This window comes from Schistocerca serialis, chromosome 4, assembly GCF_023864345.2.
Source record: "Schistocerca serialis cubense isolate TAMUIC-IGC-003099 chromosome 4, iqSchSeri2.2, whole genome shotgun sequence".
NCBI lineage: Eukaryota > Metazoa > Arthropoda > Insecta > Orthoptera > Acrididae > Schistocerca > Schistocerca serialis.
Genome location: NC_064641.1, coordinates 253,500,320 through 253,525,208, shown reverse-complemented (window position 1 = coordinate 253,525,208; position 24,889 = coordinate 253,500,320). Strand labels below are relative to the sequence as shown.

Sequence of the window (24,889 nt, the reverse complement as noted above, 5' to 3'; positions counted from 1 at the left end):
TTAGTAATGATGAGCCATTTGAAGAATAAGGTGGTTTACTGCAGATTTGGCGAAGAAAGGAAGATATGGAAAAAAATGACAAAGACATGGGACAGAATGATACGATATGTGTTAAGACGTCAGGGAATAATCTCCATGATACTAGACAAAGCTTTAGAATGTAAATACTGCAGGTGAAGCCAGAGATCCAACAAATAAGTGAGGATATAGGATGCAAATGCTACTCTGAGATGAAGAAGTTGACACAGGAAAGGAACTCGTGGCAGGCCGCGTCAAACCAGTCAGAAGAATGATGCCACAAAAAACTCCATAGCTCCCCCCCCCCCCCCCCCCCAAGCTCTAGACTCTGCATCTAGTGGCCCATCCTGTCTCCACTATGTGTCTGCACACTCCCACAGGCAGCACAGCATTTTCCCCCACCCATATCCTAGTATCTCACACAATCCCATGTCACATCAGATGCAGCTGCAGTCAGATCCTAGTACCATAGTACCCGGATACAGTGGCCATGTATGTGTGAGAAGTGCTTTTGAATGTGTGTGTTTTCGATTTCCAAATAAGAAGTTTTTTGTCCAAAAGATTAAATGTTTACCAGTTTCTTTCATCTATTTGTCTGTGACTCAATGCCTCCACTATGTGGTGAGTGGCATTCTAAGCCTTTTCATAAAGTATGTCTACTCTAATTTTGTCATTTACACACGAGAAAACAAAATTAGTAGTGGGTTTGACACCTATGTGTCGCAATAGCGGGTCTACATTATACGAGTTGACAAGTAAGATGTTGTAAATACTATGAGTTTGTCTCATATATTTTGACAGTTATGAAGCATCTGTGATGAGTTTGAGACACTACATACATGAATGACAATTCAGTCAAAAACATTTGGAATGAGATAAAATAACTATAATATCAAGCATTCACGGGAATGGATACTGTGATTTGTCTTGCCACACTAGATACTTGTTTATCCCTGTAAAACTACATAAGATATCAGCACGCTCAGGGCCCCTGAGTGGCTGCAATGTTGATGTTTCTCATATTTACTATCATATGGCAACCTGGTCTCAGTATGACATCCCAACAGCCTTAGCAGGGCAAAAATTTCTGCTAGTGCACTTCTGTTGATTAGGATCAAAACAATCATTCTTTGAGTAATTATGCAAATTTTTGTGTTTGAAATAGTATGATTCCTTTGCACAAATATTATCAGGCCACCTCTACACGATTCATGATGATGGCAGTTAGTGAAAAAACTGTGAATGGGCTAAAAACTTTACTTCGTGATTGACAGAATGCAGTGACAGGGGGCAGTGTTGCCGACGAGCATCCAGCCACGCTTCTCAAAGCACTGTCCATACCTGCAAAATGTGCAACACAAAAGGCAGCCTGTGATGCTCGTGAAAGTACTAGAATGTATAGCCTGCTGGCCGCTACCACTTGACTCACTGAAGCATGAATCACAAAGTAATTTCAATCTGACTATATTATCAAGTCATCTCTTCCCTCCATTATAGCTCAGAAGTAGAACTTTCACGCATTCACACAACTCACACACACATGGCTAATGTCTCCAAGTGCTAAGGCCTTTAGTGTCTGGAGACAGAGGCCATGTGTGTGTGAGCTGTGTGAATGTGTAAAGAGTTCTACTTGTGAGGAAGAACATTGTCTAAAAGTACAAATATTTCTTTCTGTTTTGTTGTGCAATATTAACGATGCCTTCCAAGTCACTGTTATTCCATTCTGGACTTTCTATTATAACTCGAACATTCGCTGAGAGGTATTTAGACACTAAAAAAATGGGGGAAAATGGCCATTTTATGGGGTCATATCAAAAGAAAAATATTAATGGTTACTGAAGACCACATAGAACTAAAATTCTGATGACTGCAATGTTTAATCAAAATTATCAAAAACTTGCTGGCTGCTATGGGTGATTAAGGTTTACCTAAACAACCCATTTTAGTTGTTCAGGGCCATCTTATATATCAGAACTTAAATATGTTTCGTCAAGCCATTTTTACTAGGAATTAAATTACAACCAAGCAAAAGAAGGGACGAATTTAAAACATCTAACCAGATCTTCCCAAATTTCTTACTGACAGACACAGGGCCTTGCTGATATATTTTATTTCTGTGTAATCCTTTGAAACCATGCTACCAGATACATGAAAAAACTCAGTTGTCTGCTTTTCTCTTTCAAGTAATTCTCAGTAAGTCGAGACCCAAATGGAACTGCTAGTACATTTTTTACACTTCCCTTAATATTTTCCTATGGTATAATCTTGTTGGGGAAGGTCAGAAAAATATTTACTTTTCAGAAGCATACAGAAAGACTATTGTGTAAATCTGATAAACAAACACATTGTGAAAACTACTTCAGCAAATTGTGATTTTTATACTCACACGACAATACATTAATTCCCGAGCATGTTACTTATGGATATTAATAAGAGTAAATTTTAAATGAACTATTAAAGTTACAACAACAATACTAGAAGTAAAAATAATTTCCTTGAATCTCTGTTTAGCATCCAGAATGGAGTTTGATTGGATTTATGGAACAAGATATATGCAAGAATGAATCAGTGAATCTATCAGTCAGTCATATACTACTCAAAACTCCACTATGTGGTTGTGCCATGAACCCAAAATATTTCATACTTGACTGTCACAGAAAGGCTCAATTCAATTCCTTCCACAATTAACATCTGTTAGGTTTGCATCTATTTTAATTTTTGATCAAAACTTTGCATATCTATGTGGTTCACCATTACTTATCTTTTATCCCAATCAATTTGTTAATTCCACTGGCTGGATTATAACTGATATCTATTGTTTTACTAAGATCCTAGTATTATCTCAAAGCTTGAAGCCTGTTACTAGTGTATCCAAATCTTGTAATAAAGTTACAATGCAGAAAATAAATAAATAGGGCACTAATGTGAGGTACAAATACACACTTGGTCATTCTCTCTAGAAATTGAGTATTTTTCCTACAGTTTAAATGTGTACCAAATATTAGTATGCAATTTGCCATATTGGTAGCACATATATATGGACATTTATAAAGAATTAACGACTTTTTAAAATGTAGATGTTGGCAACAAAGAAAATCAAATAGTTTTTGCATGATTAAAAATAATTCTTACGTTCCAGGATCATAGAGTTCTATCCAGTTTTGTGGCAGAGGATGTTTACGCAGCAGTTTTCTCTTTTTTGCTAGATACTTGGAGTCTGGTTCTGTAATTCCGTCTCCCCAGTGCTTTTGACAAAATACAGAACACTCATGGTAAATGTTGTATTTATTTGGACAACCTGGGTGACCCTGAAAAAGGGTGATAATCTGTTTCAGTTTTGAAATAAATGCATACAGATCCAACTGAAAATAATAAAATAATTTGTTTTTTACACATCCACTGATTTGAACAAGTAAATAAAAAGTCGATATGGCAGCACAGTATCAGTTTTGATATTTTTATGTTGTGTTTTTATATATACAAGTAAAATTAATTATAAAAAACTTTATTTTTACAACCACTGCTTTGTCAGTGTGATTCAAAATTGTATGTTGTAGAGCTATCAAAGCAGCACATTACTTTCGTTCACATTTTAAGAGTATCTAGTTTTCTTGCAGGAAGAAATTTTCTGTTGTTTAGACTTCAACCACTGGCATGGGGTGAAGTTGAAGGGCATAATTTTTTAGTACCAGAACTGAAACTTTCAAAAGTGTTCAGAATTGTTCCACAGTCTCTACTGCTCAAATTCTGAACACAATAAGAAATGTGGTCACGAAAACCCAATAAGCTTTATTTGAGTCACAACATGATATTCATAATGCAATCGAAACATTAACGTTTGGTAGTGTGTACAAGAGACACAATCCAGAGCCGATGCAAAACAATATAGAAGGTATTTGCCCGCCAGGAGCCACTGGTTTCCTGCTGCAGGCAACTGAGCCAGCAGCCTCACGTGGAAGTGCCTGAAGTTGCTGAATAGCGCACTACTCGAATGCGCTGCACACTGTGGCCATATTGGAAAAGTTAGGTATCATGACTAACTTCAAACTGCCACATCCAAACTGAAGCTGTTTAACAGTGCTGCAGTAGCTTGCAGCAACTGTTTCTTGCACTACGGCTACAGAGAGCAATTTTTTCAGTCACACTAATTATTCCAATGCTGTGCATACTGTGTGACATGAGGACTTCACTCCCTTTAACATCATCACAGTAACCACATGTTACAGTTTTACAGTTACTGCTACGCATTCCTGACAGCTGATCCTATGCCCTTCATAATAAACTGCAGATCCAAAACAAATATTGTGACTGAGACAGGAGACATTAGCTTCAGTTCACAACACTGAAACACACTGACTGACTGCTATTCCCCAATAGGTACTTAAAACCAACTGTGGCCACATACCTTTGGACTCCTGTCAGACACCATGGTGAGTGATGGCAACACAACAACATAAAACAAGGTAGTAACAGCACTGCATCTACTCTTAACAACATTCAACATTTTAGTGTTGACAAAAAGAACAGAGCAGATCTGCCTGTGTCAAGCTTACCATAATTTTGAGATCGACATCACTCAGAAAGTCATCTCCAAATTTTTCCTTTGTTGTATTCTTATTCCCATCATAGTCTTCAGCAATGACTTCTTCAACAGCAGGTACTGTAGCTGTTTTGTTAGCTACTTCAAAAAACAGAGGGAGATGTAAATTACTATACATATGCACATATCATAAAGATAATAGTAGTTCATCATACTAAAAAATACATACAACAGATTCATGTGCTAATCAGTTGCTTAATATTTTCTAATATCTGAATGAAATATTCATAAATGTTTAGTATAAAAAATACAGCATCTTAAGGACAGATTACTGCTCCCCACTTAAGAGGACGGGATGACTTGCAGGCCAACACAATGAAAAAAAAAGAAATATTTCAGCTTCAGTGAAAATTCTTCTTCAGAAATAGAAAACTCACACACATTCACACAAGCACAACTCATACATGCACATGGCCACTGTCTACAGACACTAAGGCCTGCATGAGAGGTGAGCAGCAATATAGCTGGAGTGAGTAGTAGAGGTAAGGAAGAGGTATGGGGCAGGGAGGGAAAAGGCCAGCAAGGTTGGGGTGGTAGAAGACGCTATTGCTACCTGTGGGAGGGTGCAGGAATGTGACACGGACAAGATAAAGCTGCTAGGTGTAGGCTGAGGAGGCTGTGCTGGGGGTGGGAGAAAGGGGAAGAGGAAAGGGAGAAAGGACAGAAGCAGGAAAGGGAAAGAACCATGTAGGTGCATTGGAAGGATATTCCTGAAGAGGGAACAGGGAAGGGATAGGCAGGTAAAGGACAGGGACAGGGACAGGGACAGGGACAGGGACTATCAAAGGTTGGGGTCATGAGGTTATGGGAACAGAAGATATGTTATAGGTAGAATTCTCGTCTGTGCAACTCAGAAAAGCCAGTGTTAGTGGGAAGTACCCAGACGGCACATGTCGTGAAGCAGTCATGAAAATTAAGCACATTGTGTTGGACAGCAAGTTCAGCAACCGGTTGGTCCAGCTGTCTCTTGGCCAAAGTTTGGCAGTGGCCATTCATGTAGAAAGACAGTTTGTTATTTGTCATATCTATGCAGAAAGTGGAACAGCATTGCAGTTTAGTTCGTAGATCACTTGGCTGCTTTCACAGGTGGCCCTACCTTTGATGGAGTAGATGCCTATGGCAGAACTAGAGTAAGTGGTAGCATGAGGATGCATGGGACAGGTCTTGCATCTAAGTCTATTGCAGGAATATGAACCATGAGGCAATGGGCTGGGAGCAAGGGTAGAATAAGAACAGCCAAGGATACTGTGTAGGTTGGGTGGTTAGCAGAATACCACTGTGGGAGGACTGGGGAGGATATTTCTCATTTTAGGGTACAATGATAGGTAGTAGAATACTGGCACAGAATGCAGTTCAGGTGCCCCAAACCTGGATAGTACTAAGTCATGGTAGGAGTGATCCTCTGTGGCCAGACAGTGAGTACTTGGGGGACTGTAGGTGACTGGTAAGACAAGGCATGGGAAATTTATTTCTGGACACAGTTGGAAGACTAAGTTCAGTCTGTGAAGGCTTCAGTGAGACACTTAGCATATTTGGAGAGCAACTGCTTGTCACTACAGATGTGATAACCACGAGTGGTTACACTGTAATGGAAGGGACGTCTTACTTTGGAAAACGTGGCATCTCTGGAAGTGAAGGTATTGTGATGGCTGGTAGGTTTGATGTTGACACATATACTAAAGGTACCAGCCCTGACATGGAGGTCAACATCGAGGAAGGTAGCTTGTTGAGTTGAGGAGAATCAGGAGAAGAAAATGGCGGAGAACGTTTTAAGATTCTGAAAGAATGTAGGTAAGTGTCCTCACCCACAACACAGATCATCAAGATGTCATCAATGCACTGAGAACCAGATGAGTGGTTTGGGATTCTAGGCGGTTAGGAAGGATTCCTCTCGATGTCCCATGCAGCAGCCCATTGCTGTACCACATATAAGTTTGTAGGTGATGCCTTCAAAGGAGAAGTAATTACAAGTGAGAATATAGCTGGTCATGGTGATCAGGAAGGAAGTTGTACATATGGAGTCAGTTGGGAGTTGGGAAAAGTAGTGTTTAATAGTGGGAAGGCCATAGGCAATGGGGATGTTATGTAGAGAGAATGGCATTGGTAGTGACGAGCACGGCTCCAGGTGTTAAAGAAAGAGGAACTGTGGAGAGTCAGTGGAGGAAATGGTTGGTGTCTTCACAAATAACAGGATGAAGATTTTGGTCCACAGGGGCAAAGATTCTCTGTTAGAACATAATAATCAGCAACAATGGAGCATCCTGGGTGGTTGGTTTTATGAATTTTATCAAGCTTGTAGAAGGTAGAAGTGCGGGAAGTGGTTAGAACTTTATTAAGCTTGGAGATCTTGAATGGGGTCACTGTGACATGAGCATAGGTGAACATAACTGACAGCATGTGGAATTCCTCCAGCACGTAATCCCTGCGGTTCATAACCACAGTGGAGCAGCTATTGTCAGCAGGTAGGATTACAAGGTCAGGATCAGGTTTTAGACGGCGGATTGTGGTTCTTTCAATAGATGTGAAGTTTGTTTCCATGTTGAGAGATTTGGGGAATGATGATAAGACAAGGTTCGAGGTTAGGAAATCCTAGAAAGTTAACAGGGGCAGATTTGGGCGCAGTGGGGTCAATCACAGGTGAGTAAACAGAACCAGACAAGGTTCAATACTGGTTTTTGATTGAGCCTGATTGGTGGTGTTAGTGGCATTTAAGTCTTTCAACTGTAGGAATGGGGAGAAGGAAAGAAAGCCCAGTGTCGTTGAATTTAGGAGTGGGGCAAAATGTAAGACTTTTGGGAAGGGCCAATACTTCTGTAGGACTGATTCTTTTGGAATATGGGTTCATGACAGTGCTGTGAGTCTGATTAGACTCTGGTTTCTGTAGGGCGGTGGGAGTTTCTGAATGTTTGGTAAATGTACTAGGTCTGCATGACAGCATTTGGCAGTTATAAGGCCACCTACATCTACACCTACACACATACTCTGTAAGTCACCATACGGTGCATGACAGAGGGTGCCATGTGCCACTACTAGTCATTTCCTCTTCTGTTCCACTTGCATACAGGGTGAAGGAAGAACATCTGTCTAAAAGCCTCAGTACATGCCCCAATTTCTCGCATATTATCTTTGTGGCCTTTAGGCAAAATGTATGTTGGACAGAGTAGAACTGTTCTGCAGTCAGCATCAAATGCCATTTCTTTAAATTTCCACAGTAGTTCCTCACAAAAAGCACCTTGGCTCCCCTCCAGGGACCCCATTTGAGTTTATGAAACAGCTCTGTAATACTTACACACTGATCACACCTGCTGCGTAACAAATCTAGCAGCACACACCTGAATTTTTTCAATGTCTTCCTTTAATCCGATCTGGTGGGGATCCTAAACACTCAAACAGTACTCAAGAATGGGTCACCCTAGTGTTCTATATGCTTCCTCCTTTATGGATGCATTACACTTTCCCAAAATTCTTCCAATACAATAAAGTCAAGCATTCACCTTCCCTAGCACCAACCTGATGTGAACACTCCATTTCATATTGCATTGTGATGTTGTGTGTAGATATTTAACTGATCTGACTGTGTCAGGCAGCACCCTACTAATGCTGTATTCAAATGTTACAGGATAGTCTTTTCTACTCGTCCACATTTACTTACATTTTTCTATATTTAGAACAAGCCACCATTCCTCACAGGTACTCGAAATTCTTCACAAGTCATCTCATATACTCCCTACAGTTTGATGGAAGCTCTTATACTGCTGGTGCATAGTGGTAATTCAAGGTGGCAGTATGAGGTGAATGGACTGAACAGGTTTTTGAGGTTGTGGTGTGCTTACAGTTCTAGTTCTTGGAATGCAAGAGTTTCAGTCTGGGAGATGGGAGTCAGGCATTTGTGATTGCACAGCAAGAGAGTTTTACAGTTACACAGGAGGTAGTGCAAGGATGTCTGGGCCTGATTTACATGGTTTTACACGATGAGGTTGGATAAGGGTATCAACTAACGAAATTTGAACAGACAGAAGTCAGTGTGGAAGTAAGGATTGCAGCCGCTGATGGGTAATGTGATGGGCAGCACATCTGGGGGGAAAGAATGCTGAAGATATAAATTTCATTTTTGAGGCTAGGAGGATCATACAAACATACAGTCATCTGACAGTTGTACAGACTCCTGCATGGAGGACATAGAAACAGGCATACATGGTGTAGAGAAGCAACTGAAAAAGTTGAAAACAAATAAGTTGCCAGGTCCAGATGGAATTTCAGTTTGATTTTACAGAGAGTATTCTGCAGCACTGGTCGATTACTTATCTTTCACTTATAATGAGTCTCTTACCCAGTTAAAAGTCCCAAGCAGATGGAAAAAAAGCGCAGGTGACTCCTGTATATAATAACGGTGAAAGAGCAGCCTCTTTAATTAAAGACTAAAATCCTTAACATTAGTTTCCTGCAGAATTCTCAAAGACATTCTGAGTTTGAATATAATTCATTTCCCTGGGACAAAAAAGCTTCTTTCCACAAATTAGGGTAGATTTAGAAAGCATTGCTTGTGTGAAACTCAGCTTGCCCTTATCTCACTTGATACTGTACAAACAATGAATGGAGGGGAACAGGCAGATGCCATACTCTTAGATTTCCGGAAAAGGTTTGACAGGGCGCCCAAGTGCAGATTTTTTGATGAAGACCCGAACACACTGTTTAGATTCCCACATATGCGAGTGGCTCAAAAATCTTTTTAGTAACAGAACCTAGTACACTGTTCTTGATGGTGGGTGTTCATAAGGGAGAATGGTATTGTTAGGAGTGCTCCAGAGAAGTGTATTAAGACCACTCTTATTCCCTATATACATAAACAATCTGATGGACAGGCTGAGCAGTAATTTATGCCTGTCTACTGATGGTGCTGTGGGGTATGAGTAGGCGTCGTCATTGAATGGCTGTAGGAGTACACAAGATGACTTAGACAGAATTTCTAGATGGTGTGATGAATGGCAGCTTGCTCTAATTGTAGGAAAATGTAAGTTAACATGGATGAGTAGGCAAATACTCCTGCAACATTTGAATACAGCATTATTAGGTTGCTGTGTGACACAAGCACATCAATTAAATGTTGTCACGTAGAAGATGGTATAAGTAGATGAATGACGAACACTAACTTCACTTAATAAAGGCTTATTCAGCACTTGCACATACAAGAGCACAGAGCTAACTGCCTCCGGCCAGAACACATACGGTATATATATACAGCTACAGAACATTCCAGTACAATGATTCTTGCCATTTGTGGATACTTCTAGAATGTACTCGAATCGAATATAAAAATTAAAATTTTTCAGTTCAGGCGAGTTTTGAACCCACGACCCTCCATGCAACAGTATAGTATCATAACCACTACACTACAGTGAATGTGCTACTCAGCTTCTTCTGCGATATTGCTCCCTCCTTAAGACAACAGCGTCTCGGTGTTACGTCCTCCTAGTTCGGGAACGAGTCATTGGTCCTGCATACTCCGACTCCCAATGACTGATGTTTGCCCTGGCAGTGATCTTCTTAGAACTTACATTGTCGCTTCATTCTTCGTCACCTTTCCGCTTGTTGCCTGTCGCTGAAGCATCGAATTTACCCTGGGTTTCAGAATCCTTATAGGGCTTCATTCGAAGGACGTGGACAGTATCTCTGATCTTTCGTTGTCTTGTGTCGTGGTCAAAATCTTCAACTTCAGAAGTAGCATCAGATAACTGTCTTACAACTTTATAAGGTCCAAAGTAGCGCCTGAGGAGCTTCTCAGAGAGACCAACCTTCCGAATAGGAGTGAAGATCCAGACGAGGTCACAAGGCTGATAAACAACAGGGTGGTGGCTCGTATCATACCTTTGGCGATCGTTTTCTTGAGCCTGCAGCGTGCGGAGTCAGGCTGACTGCCGAGCTTCCTCAGCTCTGTTAACACCTGGCCGATGTAGTTGTTGTCAACGTCATCAGGATGTAACGGAAAAACAGTGTCCATCATCGTCGTTGCCTCATGCCCATGCACTAGGAAAAATGGTGTAAATCCTGTGGTGTCTTGTTTGGTGGTGTTGTAGGCAAACATCACGAAAGGTAGCACCTCATCCCAATTGCTTTGCTCAACACTGACGAACACTGATAGCACGTCGGCCAAAGTCTTGTTAAGGGGTTCAGTAAGCCCGTTGGTTTGCGGATGGTAGGCAGTCGTCATGTGATGAGTAATGTTGCACCGATGGTTCATCTGTGTCACAAGATTCAATTGAAAAACTTTCCCTCGATCCGTAATTAATGACATTGGGGCACCGTGTTTTAATACAATGTCTTTTATGATGAATTTGGCTACCTCGAGTGCTTCGGCTGTTTTCACAGCTTTTGTAATGGCATAGTGTGTCAGATAATCAGTGCAAACAATAATCCTTTTGCTACTAGCAGATGCTGGAAATTGTCCATGGAGGTCAATCCCAACACACTGGAAAGGCATTTCGGCTGGTGGAATTGGTATGAGTTGGCCACGTGGTTTCTGAGAAACTGCCTTTCTCCTCTGGCACTGTCGATAGTGCGACACACAGTGACGGACACTCCTAAATAAACCTGGCCAGAAAAGTCTCTTGCAGATCCTACTGTATGTCTTAATAAATCCTAAATGTCAGCCTCAGGTGTGTCATGGAATTTCTGTAGAACATCTAAGAGCAGGTGCTTAGGAATCACCGGTAGCCACCTCTTTCCAAACATATCAAAGTTTTTCTTGCAAAGGAATCCATTCACTACCTTAAATTGTCCTTGCACGTCCTCTGACCGATTTAAGGCAAGTATAATTTGAGATATCTTGGCGTCCTTCTTCTGCTCAGAAGAGAGATCCTGGAGCACAGCCAGACAGTCACTATCTTCATCAAAGTCTTGCACAGGGTTTCTTGAGAGACAGTCGGCATCTTGGTGTTTTCTTCCACTTTTGTACACTATGGTAATGTCATACTCTTGAAGACGTAGAGCCCACCTGGCGAGTCGTCCTGTTGGATCCTTAAGACTTGTCAACCAACAAAGTGAATGATGGTCTGTAACAACTGTGAATGGCCTTCGATAGAGATACTGTCAAAATTTGCACATGGCCCAGATCACAGCAAGACTTTCTCTTTCTGTAGTTGAGTAGTTTCTCTCGACTATTGTAAGTGTCCTAGAAGCATAGGCTATAACTTTCTCTTTTCCATTGGAAATTTGCACTAGAACAGCACCAATCCCATACCCACTGGCATCTGTGTGTAGTTCGGTAGGTGCTCTCTCACCATACAGACCAAGTACAGGGTCAGTCATCAGAGCTTTTCGCAGCACATTGAAAGAATCTTGTTGAGCACCACACCAGATAAATTTAGATCAGCTTTTAACAACTCTTAAGAGTGGCCTGGCTTTGATATAAAAGTCTTTGATAAAACAACGGTAATAAGAACATAATCCAAGGAAGCTTCTCACATCTCTAATACTTATAGTAATAGGAAATTCCATTATAGATCTCACCTTTGATTGACACATGGTGTCCAAGTATTTTGATTTCTTTTGCTCCAAAGAGACACTTTCTTGGATTAAGTTTCAGTCCGGCTTGTTGGAGACACTTAAGAACGGCCCTTAGTCTTTTTACATGTTCATCAAATGTCTGAGAACACTAATGTTGTCTAAATAACAAAGACACATCGTCCACTTCAGGTGCCTTAGACGATTATCCATCATCCATTCAAAAGTTGCTGGTGCATTACACAAACCAAATGGCATTACCTTAAACTCATACAGGCCCTCAGGGGTTATGAATGCAGTTTTCTCACAATCAGCCTCATCCACTTCAATTTGAAAGTATCCCGAGTACATGTCCACGGTTGAGAAAAACTTAGCCCCCTTCAGACAATCTAGTGTATCGTCAATTTGTGGAAGAGGGTAAACATCCTTTTTAGTTATTTTATTTTTAGTCTTATTAAGCTTCCTGTAATCAACACAAAAGTGCCACCCTTATTCCTGACGAGAACCACTGGTGATGACCATGGGCTCTGCGAAGGTTGAATGATGTCGTTCTTCATCATTTTCTCTGCTTCATCGCGAATTATTCAATATTCTGTTGCTGACACATGGTATGGCTAATTTCGCCCACAGACTCGGCATGGGAGGTTTCTATGAGACTCAGCTTTTCTGCAATTTTTGGCCACCGTCTGCTACGCAAATGCGTCTTGGAAGGATCTGCGGTTCTCGGCGAAAGGTAACTATCCACAATTCACGGAATCCATTCTTAAACAAGATGACAGAGGCTCGGATGACCAAGTTATTCTTCAGTGGTATTCTTCTCTTACATTTCACTACAAGATCCATGGGTTTATGCATGGCATGGCACATGACAGTTTCCTTTCTAGCACTGACTGCAGTAATGATCACTTCATTCAGCACACATAGTCTCCACACATTAGGATGCACTTCTTTCTGTCCACAGTATCTCCTCTTGTCTAGCATAATATTCGAGCGACCACAATCTATAATTGCCTGAGAAGCTTTCAAAAAGTCCCATCCGAGAATTAGCCACCTTCAGCAGAGATATTTTGTCGTCGACGAATACGGTTTACTTCAACTGGCGACAGTACTTCTCTGAAATGACTGAATATGGTGTTCCAGTGTCCACAAGAGCTTGGGCTGGTCGGCCATCCATGAGGATATCGACATAGTTTCCTACCATTTTTGTAGTGATCGACGGCAGAGGAGATTTTTTCTCTTCAATGGCCTCACCTCCAAGGAAGGTCGCACCCTTTAGTTTACCAGGTTGTGGCGGCTATGAGATCGGCTGGAGCTTCTAAATGGTGATGGACACCTTGATCGGCATGTTGGGGAGCGTCCTCTCCAGCGGCTAGCTTGCGGCGATGGAGACCTACGTCGTCCTGCACCCACATCTTCTTGTTCACCTTCGTCATCCCAGAGTTGGCATTGGCTAAGATTGGTCTGCTGTCTTCTGGCGCCGGCGTCATCAAATATCCGCCACCTTTCTCGACAATAGTGCACCACATGTCCCGGTCGTCCACAGTGAAAACATACTGGTTGGTTATCCTGGGTCCTCATGACGTCAGTCTTCATTGGTGCCTAACAGGTTCCTCATGCGGCACTGTAGGAACGTAACTTCGCCTGCGCTTTGACTTTTTTACTGTTTTAAACGGAAATGAAGGATGAGAGATTGTGTTCAATGTCTGTTCCACTTCCTCCCTTATGACCTCTTGAAGCGTCTTGTTTTTTTTTTTTTTTTTTGCTCTCTGTGCAATCCAAGTGCTTTCTGAATTTACTCTCTCACTATCTGACAAAGAACACTTGTGAAATCAGTTTCTTCCTCCATCATAGACATCGATACGATGTTTGGAAGCCATTCGAACTTCTTGCGTGTAATTCTTTCTTGATGCATTGTCTCGATATACTGGCACCATTTTATGAAGTCGTCTGCTGTCAAAACCTCCTTCAGGAGTAGGGCTTGATACATGTCCTCAGCAATACCCTTCATGAGATGTGCAACCTTATCTTCCTCCTACATTCTAGGATCCACTATTTTACACAGTTCCAAGACGTCTTGAATGTAGGATGCTGTTGTTTCTCCTGGAAACTGTACCCTGCACTTTAATTTATCTTCAGCCTTGCACTTCTGTCATCGTGTGTCGCCGAAATACTTGCGCAGTTCCGCCTGGCATACTTCCCAGCTTGTGAACTTCTCCTCGTTGTTCTCATACCATTGCTTGGCAGTGCCCTCCAAGTAGAAAAATACGTTAGCCAAACACACGGTGTCATCCCATTAGTCAAATTTGGCTATACGCTCATATACCTTCAGCCACTTGTCTGGATCTTGGCCATCGTCACCAGAGAACCCAAAAGGATGTTTCATGTGGTGGCACACAGTTGCTGTCTTTGTAACATCCTCTTCTTCTTCTGTCTCCGATAGATTGCAATCTGTTGAATAGGGCTGGAAATTGGGTTTCCCGCCACGTAAACGGTGGCTCTGTCGTGGCCTGATAGAGACACTGTGTCGCTGATAATGTGTGGTATCACGAGTTCCAATACCCAGTGCCTCCACCAGAATAATGTGACGTAGAAGAAGGTGTAAGTAGATGAATGACACACATATAACCACTACAATACAGTGACTGCGCTACTCAGCTTCTTCTGCGACAATATTTACGTGCAAAGCCATACAGGGTGATTCTTATTAATATTCAAAAATCCCCAAAGCGATGTAGATGATGCTGAGACAAGTAATTTAATATAAGACAAATCGAGTTGCAAATGTTGGGAAATGCCTCAAATGTGAATGATGAATGTTGAAAAATATGACATTACCAGATGACGTCAATCACCCCATGTTCAGCAGTTGACTTGTCGATCTTACTCTAACTGGTAAGGGGCAGTGCTACACATCGCTCCGTTAGGCTGCCCTGTTTTTGTAAATGTAAACTGATCCATCATAGTCTTGCATTGTTACTACCGTGAGCACTTCTGTATCACATAGGATAATGCAAGAATGAAAACAGAAAATCCTAGTAGAGCGATGTGTGGCACTGGCCCTACTGGTTCTTGTAGGATACATAAGCACACCACTGCATGTGCAGTAAGATACGTCATCTGGTGATGTCACAAGTTCACCACTTCTGGGGTATTCGCCGACATGTGTAACCCCATGTGTCTTACATTAAATTACTAGTCTCAGCATCATCTACATCACTTCAGGTGTTTTTAAAGGTTAATAAGAGTCACTTTGTATATGAAATGGAATGAGCATGTTACTAGGGAAGGCAAATGCTTGGCTTCATTTTATTGGGAGAATTTTGGGAACATGTAGCTCATCTGTAATGGAGACAACATATAGAACACTAGACCGACCAATTCTTGAGTACTGCTGGAGTGTTTGGACTCCCCACCAGGTGGGGAGATGCTTTGTGAACTCAAATGGGAAATCTTGGAGGAAAGACAATGCTCTTTTAGTATGGCATAATTGTGGAAATTTCAGGAATTGGCATTTGAGGCTGACTGCAGAATGTTTCTATTGGCGCTTAAGGGCTACAGAAATAAAATATGAGAAATTAGGGGGGCTCGTACAGTTGGTTTTTCCTAGCTCTTTTTGCGAACAGAACAGGAAAGGAAATGAGCAGTAGTTTGTTGGTTGGTTGGTTGATTGATTCCGAAGGATGGGACCAAACAGTGAGGTCAATGGTCCCATCGAATTAGGGAAGGATGGGAAGGAGGTCGACTGTGCCCTTTCAAAGCAACCATCATCACATTTGCCGGAATCAATTTAAGGAAATCATGGAGAATCTAAATCAGGATGGCCAGGCGTGGGTTTGAAGCATCGTCCTCCCAGATGCAAGTCCAGTGTGCTAATCACTGTGCCACCTCGCTTGGTATGAGAAGTAGTGGTACTTGGTACCCTCTGCCATGCACCATATGGTGGCTTATGGAGTATGCATGTAGTTGTATAGATTCCACAAACTAGGCAACAATGCAGGAACAGCATCTGAGAGTGAGTTCTGAGACAGACGGAAGGAGCAAGGATCCATAGTAAAAGATAAAAACGTGCATAAAAATACTTCAAATTACATAAAAATGCATCAGAAAAAATCACAAAAAGATGAAATGGATGAAGTATAGCGGGAAAAGATGAAACTGGAGTGAGCAATAGGGCCTATAGTCAAAAATGAAAACTAACTGAAATCATTGAGAAAATGGAATGAGATCAAAGAGAAAAAATAAATAAAAAGATGATGACAGAGTGGAGTGCAGGACAATGGGTATGTGTGAAGGGAAGAGGAAATAGGAGTAATTGAATTATGTGAGGTCAGTAAGGTAAGTGCTTTGGTAAGGACAAAGAGCAGGAGGAGGAGGGGGTGGGGAGGTGGAGGTGTTTGTTAGGAACGGGCTGGAACAAAGTATGTATGGCACATGGAGATATAGGAAAACACACAAGGGTGAAGGGAGGTAGTGTGATCAATCTGAAGGTCAAGTGGTAATTATATCTGTGGGAAGAACATGAGACATGAGGTGCTGCACGTGTCATCTGCACAGACATAATAGCTGTGTTTTGTATGCAGACGAGGCTGTTCACAAAGGGTGGCAAGGAAGTCAGAATGTGTGCGGTTTGAAAGGCGACCGTGAAACAGGACAGCAGAAAAAGAAATGGATGGTTACTGAGTAATGTAATGTAATGCAACAGAGAATAATAACAAAAGGAAACAGCACTGGTTGTTGGATGAATGGGAAGTCATCAGACAAAATCAAATAACAGAAAGTAGGGGGTGGAACACCAACAATATGGAAAGGATAGACTGCTACTCCCCTCACAGAAGAGTCACTGAGTTGCAGACAGGCACAACGAAAAAGAAAGCCAGAAATGATTCAGCTTTACGACAATCCATCAAACCATCTCAGTATCTCTACATAGCTGCTAAATCATGTCTTGCACACCTACTCCATTTACCGAACCCTAAGAAAATCACTTCTGTCGCCTTGCAGAACCTAGAGCCTAAAGGTACTGCAACCCAGTCTTGAATCTGTCCTCCAAAAGCCTCAGTCACAGTCCTTTGCCCTGCCTGGCTCAGCTGACTGCTCTATCCAACCATTTATTTATTTAGCGTATGGCAAGTACAAATCACGTATGAAAAATCTAAATGTACATAACACACAAAACAGTTACAATATCACAAACAAACATCTAGGTTAGAAATATAATCGATTGCATTGTTAGTCGCATCCATGAAGTCCCTTGTTGGCCCAGGGTAGGCCCTCAGAGGGCATTCTACCACGATATGGTGAATTGTCTGCCTGTCAGCGCCGCAGTCGCACTGTGGTGATGGCACTATGCTCCATTTGTACAAGGAGTCCGCACAACGGCCGTGGCTCGTTCTGATCCTGTTAAGGGTAGACCAGATTTTGCGGGGCAAGTCAAAGCCCCGAGGTCTGTTAGATGTTCCCAATAAGGTGTTAACCTGAGGCGGTGTCTTTTCCTCCCATTCTTCTCTCCAGCGGTCCTCAAGAATAAAAGCGTTCTTTACCAGATCTTTGGCACTTGCGAGAGGGGGGTGTCTGGATTTCAATCTATTTTGCTCAATTCCATTACTCAGGGTGTGGATAGGAAGATCTGGGCTATTTTGGATTTTTCGACACTCCCTGACAAGTGCGTGTTCTCTGCGCAAATGTGGCGGCGGGATATGGCTCAATACAGGCAGCCATTGGACAGGAGTTGACCTGATCGTTCCAGAGATAATCCTCATCGTTTGGTTCAAGACTGCATCCACCTTCTTGATGTGAGCACTATTTAACCATATTGGGGAACAGTACTCTGCTGCAGAATAGACAAGTCCTAGTGCAGAGCTACGCATAACGGAGGCAGTGGACCCCCAACTAGTGCCACAAAGCTTTTGGACAATGTTGTTTCTAGTTCTGACTTTTTCAGCAGTGTTTACAAGGTGTTGTTTATAGCTCAATGTTCTATCGAGTGTCACGCCCAGATACTTTGGTGTTCTATTATATGGAAGAATGCCGCCATCAAAGCGGATCTTGAGCTCTTTGTTTGCTAATTTGTTATTCAGGTGGAAGCAAGTGGCCTCTGTTTTGGATGGGCTGGGTTGGAGCCTCCAGTCACAGAAGTATTTTCCTAGAGTGGTCAAATCGCTGGATAGTGTGATCTCAGTTTCCTCCATCACTCGGTGTTGTGTGGCCAAGGCCCAGTCGTCCACATATCCGAACATTTTGGATCTCGTCCTAAGCATATTGGCTATATACATGCTGAAAAGCAGTGGAGCCAGTACTGAACCTTGGGGCAGGCCATTATTAAGTTTCATGAATTTACTTCTGTTGTTACCGATGACAACCTGGAATGGTCTATTGCAGAGCATTTTGTTGATAAGGTTAGCCGTTTTTAGACATGGTACGATGCGGAGGAGCTTATAAATCAGGTCCTGTCTCCAGACAGTGTCGAACGCCGCCTGTCAGGTCAACAAATACCACTGATGTTTTTTGCTGTCTTTGGAAGCCCGCCTCGATGTAGGTTGTTAGAGCGAGGACCTGATCTGTGCAGCTTCTTTTCGGTCGGTACATAAGTCTCTCCAGTAATTTATAGATCATGCTGAGTAAGGCAATTGGGCGGTAACTCTGAGGTTGGTCACTCGGTTTGCCCGGTTTTAATATGGCAACAATTTTAGCCTTTTTGAGAGTGTGCGGAATTTTTCCAGTTTGCAACACGTTAGAGAAGAATCGCGCAAGCCATAATCTTGCAAATTTACCACAGTGGAGCAGAAATTCTGGGTGAATCCCATCAAACCCTGGGGCCTTTCCTGGTTTTATATCCAACCATGATTCATCAACACTGACCCAAAATATCTCCGTTAACTTTCCAGAATTCCCTAACCTTGAACACCGCCTCATTCCCTAAAACCCTGAATACGGGAATCTACCCGAAATCCACAAAAAGAACTGCAAACCACTACACAAAAACTGACCTGAACTTATACTCCTACCTTCTCACAAAGATCGCACTATTGTGGTTATGAACTGCAGGGATTACCTGGTGGAGAGACTCCACAAGCTGTTAGCTACATCCTTCTACAAGGCCTGTCACAGTGACCCCATTCAAGAAATCCAGCTTGATCTCCAATCTCTCCTTAAATCCTTAACTACATCTCAGAACCTCTCCTGTGAGTTGATATCTCTCCTTGTCCCCACTACTCCCCACACCCCTGCCTTCTACATGTTTCCTTAAGTTCATAAATTCAACCATCCAGGATGCCAAATTGTGGCTGGTTACTGTGACCCCAAAGAGAGAATGTCTGGCATTGTGAACCAACATTTTCACATGTGATTCTTCAGTTTCTCCCTCATGGGGTATACAGGAAGAAAATGCATACAGACCTGCATTTCCATGCAGATAGCTGCCACCACCCTTCGCAGAGGAATGGGGCGCTAAAAACACTGGTGCACAGGGTGCATACTGTCTCTGATGCAGAAAGTCTGCCCCCATGAGCTGGAACACCTCAAAAGTGTATTCCGGAAAAACGGGTAATCGGAATGGCAGATTAGATGTGCTCTCCACCCACCTCTACAGTACAGCATGTGGAGACGGAAGAAGTCATGGAGGAAGAGATAGCCACTGCCTATATACCATATACTGGCGCACTATTGGGGAAAATAGGACGAATATGGAGGAAACACTGAGTAGGAACTGTCTTTTGCCCACCCAATAAAACAAGAGCATTATTGGGAAGTTTCAAAGACGATCTTGGTTTACGGAAGGCTGGCATATACCAGATTCCGTGTCAGTGTGGGAAGACTTATATTGGACAGACAGTGTGCACCATCGAAGGCTGCTGCCGGAAACATCAGAGGCGCACTTGACTTAGGTACCCCCAACAAGTCAGTGGTTGCAAAGCACTGTTTGTCCGAAAATCATGAAATGGACTACCAACATATCACACCAGGATCTTTGCACAGACATCTAAATACTGGGATAGCGTCGTCAGAGAGGCTATCAAAATTTGTACCAGGGACGGATTCATCAACCAAGATTGTGGCTATAACCTCCGCAAGGCATGGGAACCAGCAGAGAGTCTAACTAAAAAGATGCTCAGCAAAGAAAACGGACGGGTGGCCACGGTTGATGAGGCGATTACAGCGATGCCACCACAGACGCTAACGCCAGCGTCTCAGTGACCGCCAACACACAGCCATGAGTGCGGACCGCGGAGAGAACGCCTTGCAGGGGGAGGAGATTTGAGACAGTAGCCCGCCCTCAGGAGCTCAGTTCATCAGCACACCTGATGATGGCGACATGTCTGATCGCCGAAATATTGTGCCCATTGGACACCATGGACCGGCAGTACACTCATGGACAGTTCGAGCAACATTTTCACAGCTTATTACCTCTAACCTACCCTCATACAGACACTATTTCCTCCCCCACCTCTCAATCATTTCTGTCCACCAATGTCGATGCCACCTGTCTCTTTCCCAACAAGCCCAATGCCCATGGCCTTGCTGCTGTTGAACACTATATTCCCCAATGCCTGATTGACTCCAAACCTACAATCTCCTTGCTAGTCACCATAGACAACTATAACCTCACACACAATTACTTCTTCTTTGAAAGTATCGGCTACAAACTAAGCTGTGGTACAGCAATGGGCATCTGCTAACCTACAGGAATCCTTCCTCACCACCCAAAATTCCAAATTCCTCACCTGTTTCAGACTGATTGATGACACTGTGACCTGGATTGAGGATGAGGACACCCTATCCACATTCCTCCAGGACATCCAACACCAACACCTTCTTCCCCGTTTACTTCACCGGGTCCTCCTTAAGCCAATAAGCATCCTTCCTTGATGTAGACCCCCACCTCGAGGATGGCTACATCAGTCCCTCCATCCACATCAGACCTACCAACCACCAACAGTATCTCCACTTCGATAGCTGCCATCCACTTCCTTCCTTACAGTCCAGCCACTCATGGTCATCACATCTGCAGTGATGAGCACTCCATCTCCAAATATGCAAGGGGCCTCACTGAGGCTTTCAAAGATAGAAATTACCCTCCCAACCTCGTTCAGAAACAAATCTCCAGTGCCTTGGACTGGCAATTATCTACAAACCCCTACACACTCACACTCATTGTTCAGCCACAGAGGAACACTCCTACCATGATTCAGTATTACCCATGGCTGGGGCAACTGAATTACATTTTCTGCCAGGTTTTAGACTACCTCTCATCAAGCCTTGCAACGAGAAATATCCTCCCCACATATCCCACAGTGGTATTCTGCTGCCCATCCAACCTACACAATATCCTACTCCATCCCTCATCCCAAACCCTTGCCTTATATTTCATATCCCGTCAATAGATCTAGATGCAAGACCTGTCTCACCATCCTCACACTGCTACCTACTCCAGTCCTGCCATTGGCATCTACTAAATCCATTGAAGGCAAGACCACTCGTAAAGCAGCTATGTGATTTACCAACTCAGATGCAACCACTGTTCCACATTCTATGTGGGCAAGACAAATAACAAGCTGCCTATGTGCATGAATGGCCATTGCCAAACAGCAGCCAAGGGACAACTGGACCACCCAGTTGCTGAACATGCCGCCCAACACAATGTGCTTCACAGCCTCTGCCAGCATTTCTGGTTGGGTTGTTTGGGGAAGGAGACCAGACAACGAGGTCATCGGTCTCATAGGATTAGGGAAGGATGGGGAAGGAAGTTGGCCATGCCCTTTCAGAGGAACCATCCCGGCATTTGCCTGGAATGATTTAGGGAAATCACGGAAAACCTAAATCAGGATGGCCGGACGCGGGATTGAACCGTCGTCCTCCCAAACGCAAGTCCAGTGTCTAATCACTGCACCACCTTGCTCGGTCGCCAGCATTTCTGTACTGCACAGATGGGAACCCTATCATAACCCCCATGGACTTAATCTTTGCTAGGCACCTGCCTATCTGTACCTCCCACTCTGCCCTTATCCAGCCAACACACATACATAGCCCTTTCCACACCTCTGCCCTCTCTTTTTTCCCCTTTCCCCTCTCCACCTCCTGCACCCAGCACAGCCTCCCAAGGCAGCACGTAGCAGCCCTATCCTGTATCCATCCTGCCCTACACATTCCCATAGGCAGCACTAGCTTCTTTCTCCACCCCTACCCTACTATTCCTCTCCCCACCCCCACAACTCTTCCACACCCCTGCTAACCAACTGAGCTAGACAGTGCTCGCTGTTGGGCCTTAGTGTCTGGATACAATGGCTATGTGCTGCATGCACACCTGTGTGTGTGTGTGCACGTGTGCGTGAGAGAGAGAGAGAGAAGTACTTTGTCCAAAAGATGTAATATTTCTTGCTTTATTTTTCATTGTGTCTGTTTCTGCGATTCACTATGTTCTCTATGTGATGAGTAGCAATTACCCTTCACATACAGGGTGTTTTCACACCTCATGCTACACACCTCTCAAGGCTGTAAAGGAGATTTATTACCAAATTTTACACAAGAACCCATGTCCACAAACATCTTTCAACGACGCTACAGAGCCTCAAAATTATAGGTACTGGCACCTGTAAATGTATGAATATAGAGGGTGATTCTATGATAATGTTACAAACTTTCAAGGATTATTTAATTGCATAGATAAAAGATCTACTCACCAAGTAGCGACAGAACACACATGTAAGACTCGTAACTTGCAAGCTTTTGAAGGCAGTGGCTCCTCCTCCTGGCACAAGGGTTGAAGGGGAAGGAAGAAGGGTGAAGAAAAAGGACTGGAGAGGTCTGGGAAAAGGGGTAGATTCTGGAAAGGTCACCCAGATCCGGGGGTAGGGGAGACTTACCATATGGGATGAGAAGGATGATGGAGAAGGATAAATGTATCAATCTGAGGTAAGAGTCCCTGTACCGGAAATAAAACCGTTCTGATACCTCTGACAGTGGAATACATGTACTGGTACTGGGGCACTATTATGTTCCTTTCCACCATTTTGCCGAATGGTTCGGTACGCAAGCGCACCAAATGGTCTTGTTTTTGTAACAGACCGCCAACATTATTCAGTAAGCATTTTGAAAGCGATGCCGAAAGGTCCTAGCAAACCGAAATACTATTGTCAGTTCTCCTCGCGGCAACCAATGAAAAGCAATCTGCCCCAGATCCGTGCACGTGCACTGCAGCACCACGAACTTGAAGCAGCTAGCAGTCGACACAGGCATGCCATTCTTACTATTCAAATTTCGCTGACCGCAGGCTTCCACGAATGCGTGATAATGATACAATACTGACTGTGTTCTGGAAACTGTTGTAAATGTCACATTATCTCATTTTATTCTCATTCACATCAACATCTTGTTTTGGATTTTATGTTTATGAGTTAGGAATGGAGTGTAGTACCACATTGTACAAATACATCTATAGAAACACACAAAAAAATTCATCATTTTTTCTCTTTTCTTTCGTTTCTTAGTTGCTTCAAAATTCATGGAGGTGCATTCCATCAATGCAACTAACTGAATGCAGTTTGTTTATTTGCATACGTGTTTCGCTTCCTTTATTCGTGATGATGCATCAGAAATAAAAGAAGCGAAACATGTATGGGGATAAACTGCCTTCAATTAGTTGCACAGACAGAACACATCTCCACAAACCCGAAAAGAATAAGAAGATGCATAGTATGTGGTTGTAGCTTGCTCCTAGAGATCCAAATGATAAAGTAGCCTACTTCCCTATATGATATATAAACAATCTGGGTCATAAAAACAAAATTTTAAAAATCGCCTTTTCGAGAGCATGTGGCGAGTGCTGCTATAGAAATTCTTTGTAGTTCATAACATGCATGTGATGAATCAAAAAGTTTCATATACGGTGGCATAGTCCGAAAGTATTGTGGCAGGAATCTTTCATCTCTGTCTACTGTTGTTAACGATTCAATCACAGATAAACGCTTGTGACAAGCTAGAGTACAAAGACGAATGCACCTAGTTTCATTTGCAGTAATTTACGTTGTGTTCTTGGATTCCTGTCTGACCACATTCTCGGAAATCGCTACGTATTCCAAAAAAAAAAAATAGCGAATTATTTGTGACAAGCAGTAGTACAAATGTCACTACCAGTTGTTTCACGCACAGTAATTTCATCTTTCATTTCTTAAACATATGGATGTCACGAAATAGGAGATACTCGTTACTGAGAAAACATGCTCTTACATGTAAAATTACAACAAATATTTCAGAAAAATGCTTAACTTTGACAATTAATGAAGTCTCAGAATGTGTTGCAAACAAGAAGAGGAAAAATAGATATTTTCACATCCAGCAGTGTACGAACCTAGGCCCTTTGCCACAGGAGTTCATCGTCTTACCAACTTTACTATTACAACTTGCATGCTGTCAGTGCTTTATTTTATTTAATTCCATTCGAGAGAGATGCAGGCTGATTTCGTTGACGAATGATGCGGGCTTAAGCCATAAACACATGAAATTTTTTGAATGTTTCCTCTATCAGACTTCACGAAATTCTTTTGCATTGTTACTTAAAAGTTTTAAATGCGTTTTGATAATTAATAAGTAAACTATTTGCAGAAAAGAGTGTGCAAAGTCACTAATAATTTCAGCTAACACTCATTTAATATACCTAAGCAGAGCCGATGTCTTGATTTTCAATGACCTTTAAACTCTTAATTGCATAAAATAACAGGTATTTTGAGAGAATATTGACTTTTTTCTTTTATTTATCATTCACTATAACAACCTAAC

At 42.6% G+C, this 24,889-nt stretch overlaps 1 protein-coding gene across 4 annotated transcripts in view; it reads right to left on the bottom strand.

The window, feature by feature from the left end:
- LOC126473690 (polyglutamine-binding protein 1) overlaps positions 1-24,889 on the bottom strand; it is a 95,437-nt gene that overhangs the window by 48,393 nt on the left and 22,155 nt on the right. For 2 of the 4 annotated variants that reach the window (XM_050100926.1, XM_050100927.1), the window contains exons 3-4: positions 4,572-4,699; positions 3,151-3,326 (exon numbers count right to left, since the gene is read on the bottom strand). In XM_050100926.1, the coding sequence (XP_049956883.1) occupies positions 3,151-3,326; positions 4,572-4,699 (304 nt within the window). The remainder of the gene's footprint in view (positions 1-3,150; positions 3,327-4,571; positions 4,700-24,889) is intronic. The other 2 variants (XM_050100929.1, XM_050100930.1) reach the window with 1 other exon arrangement.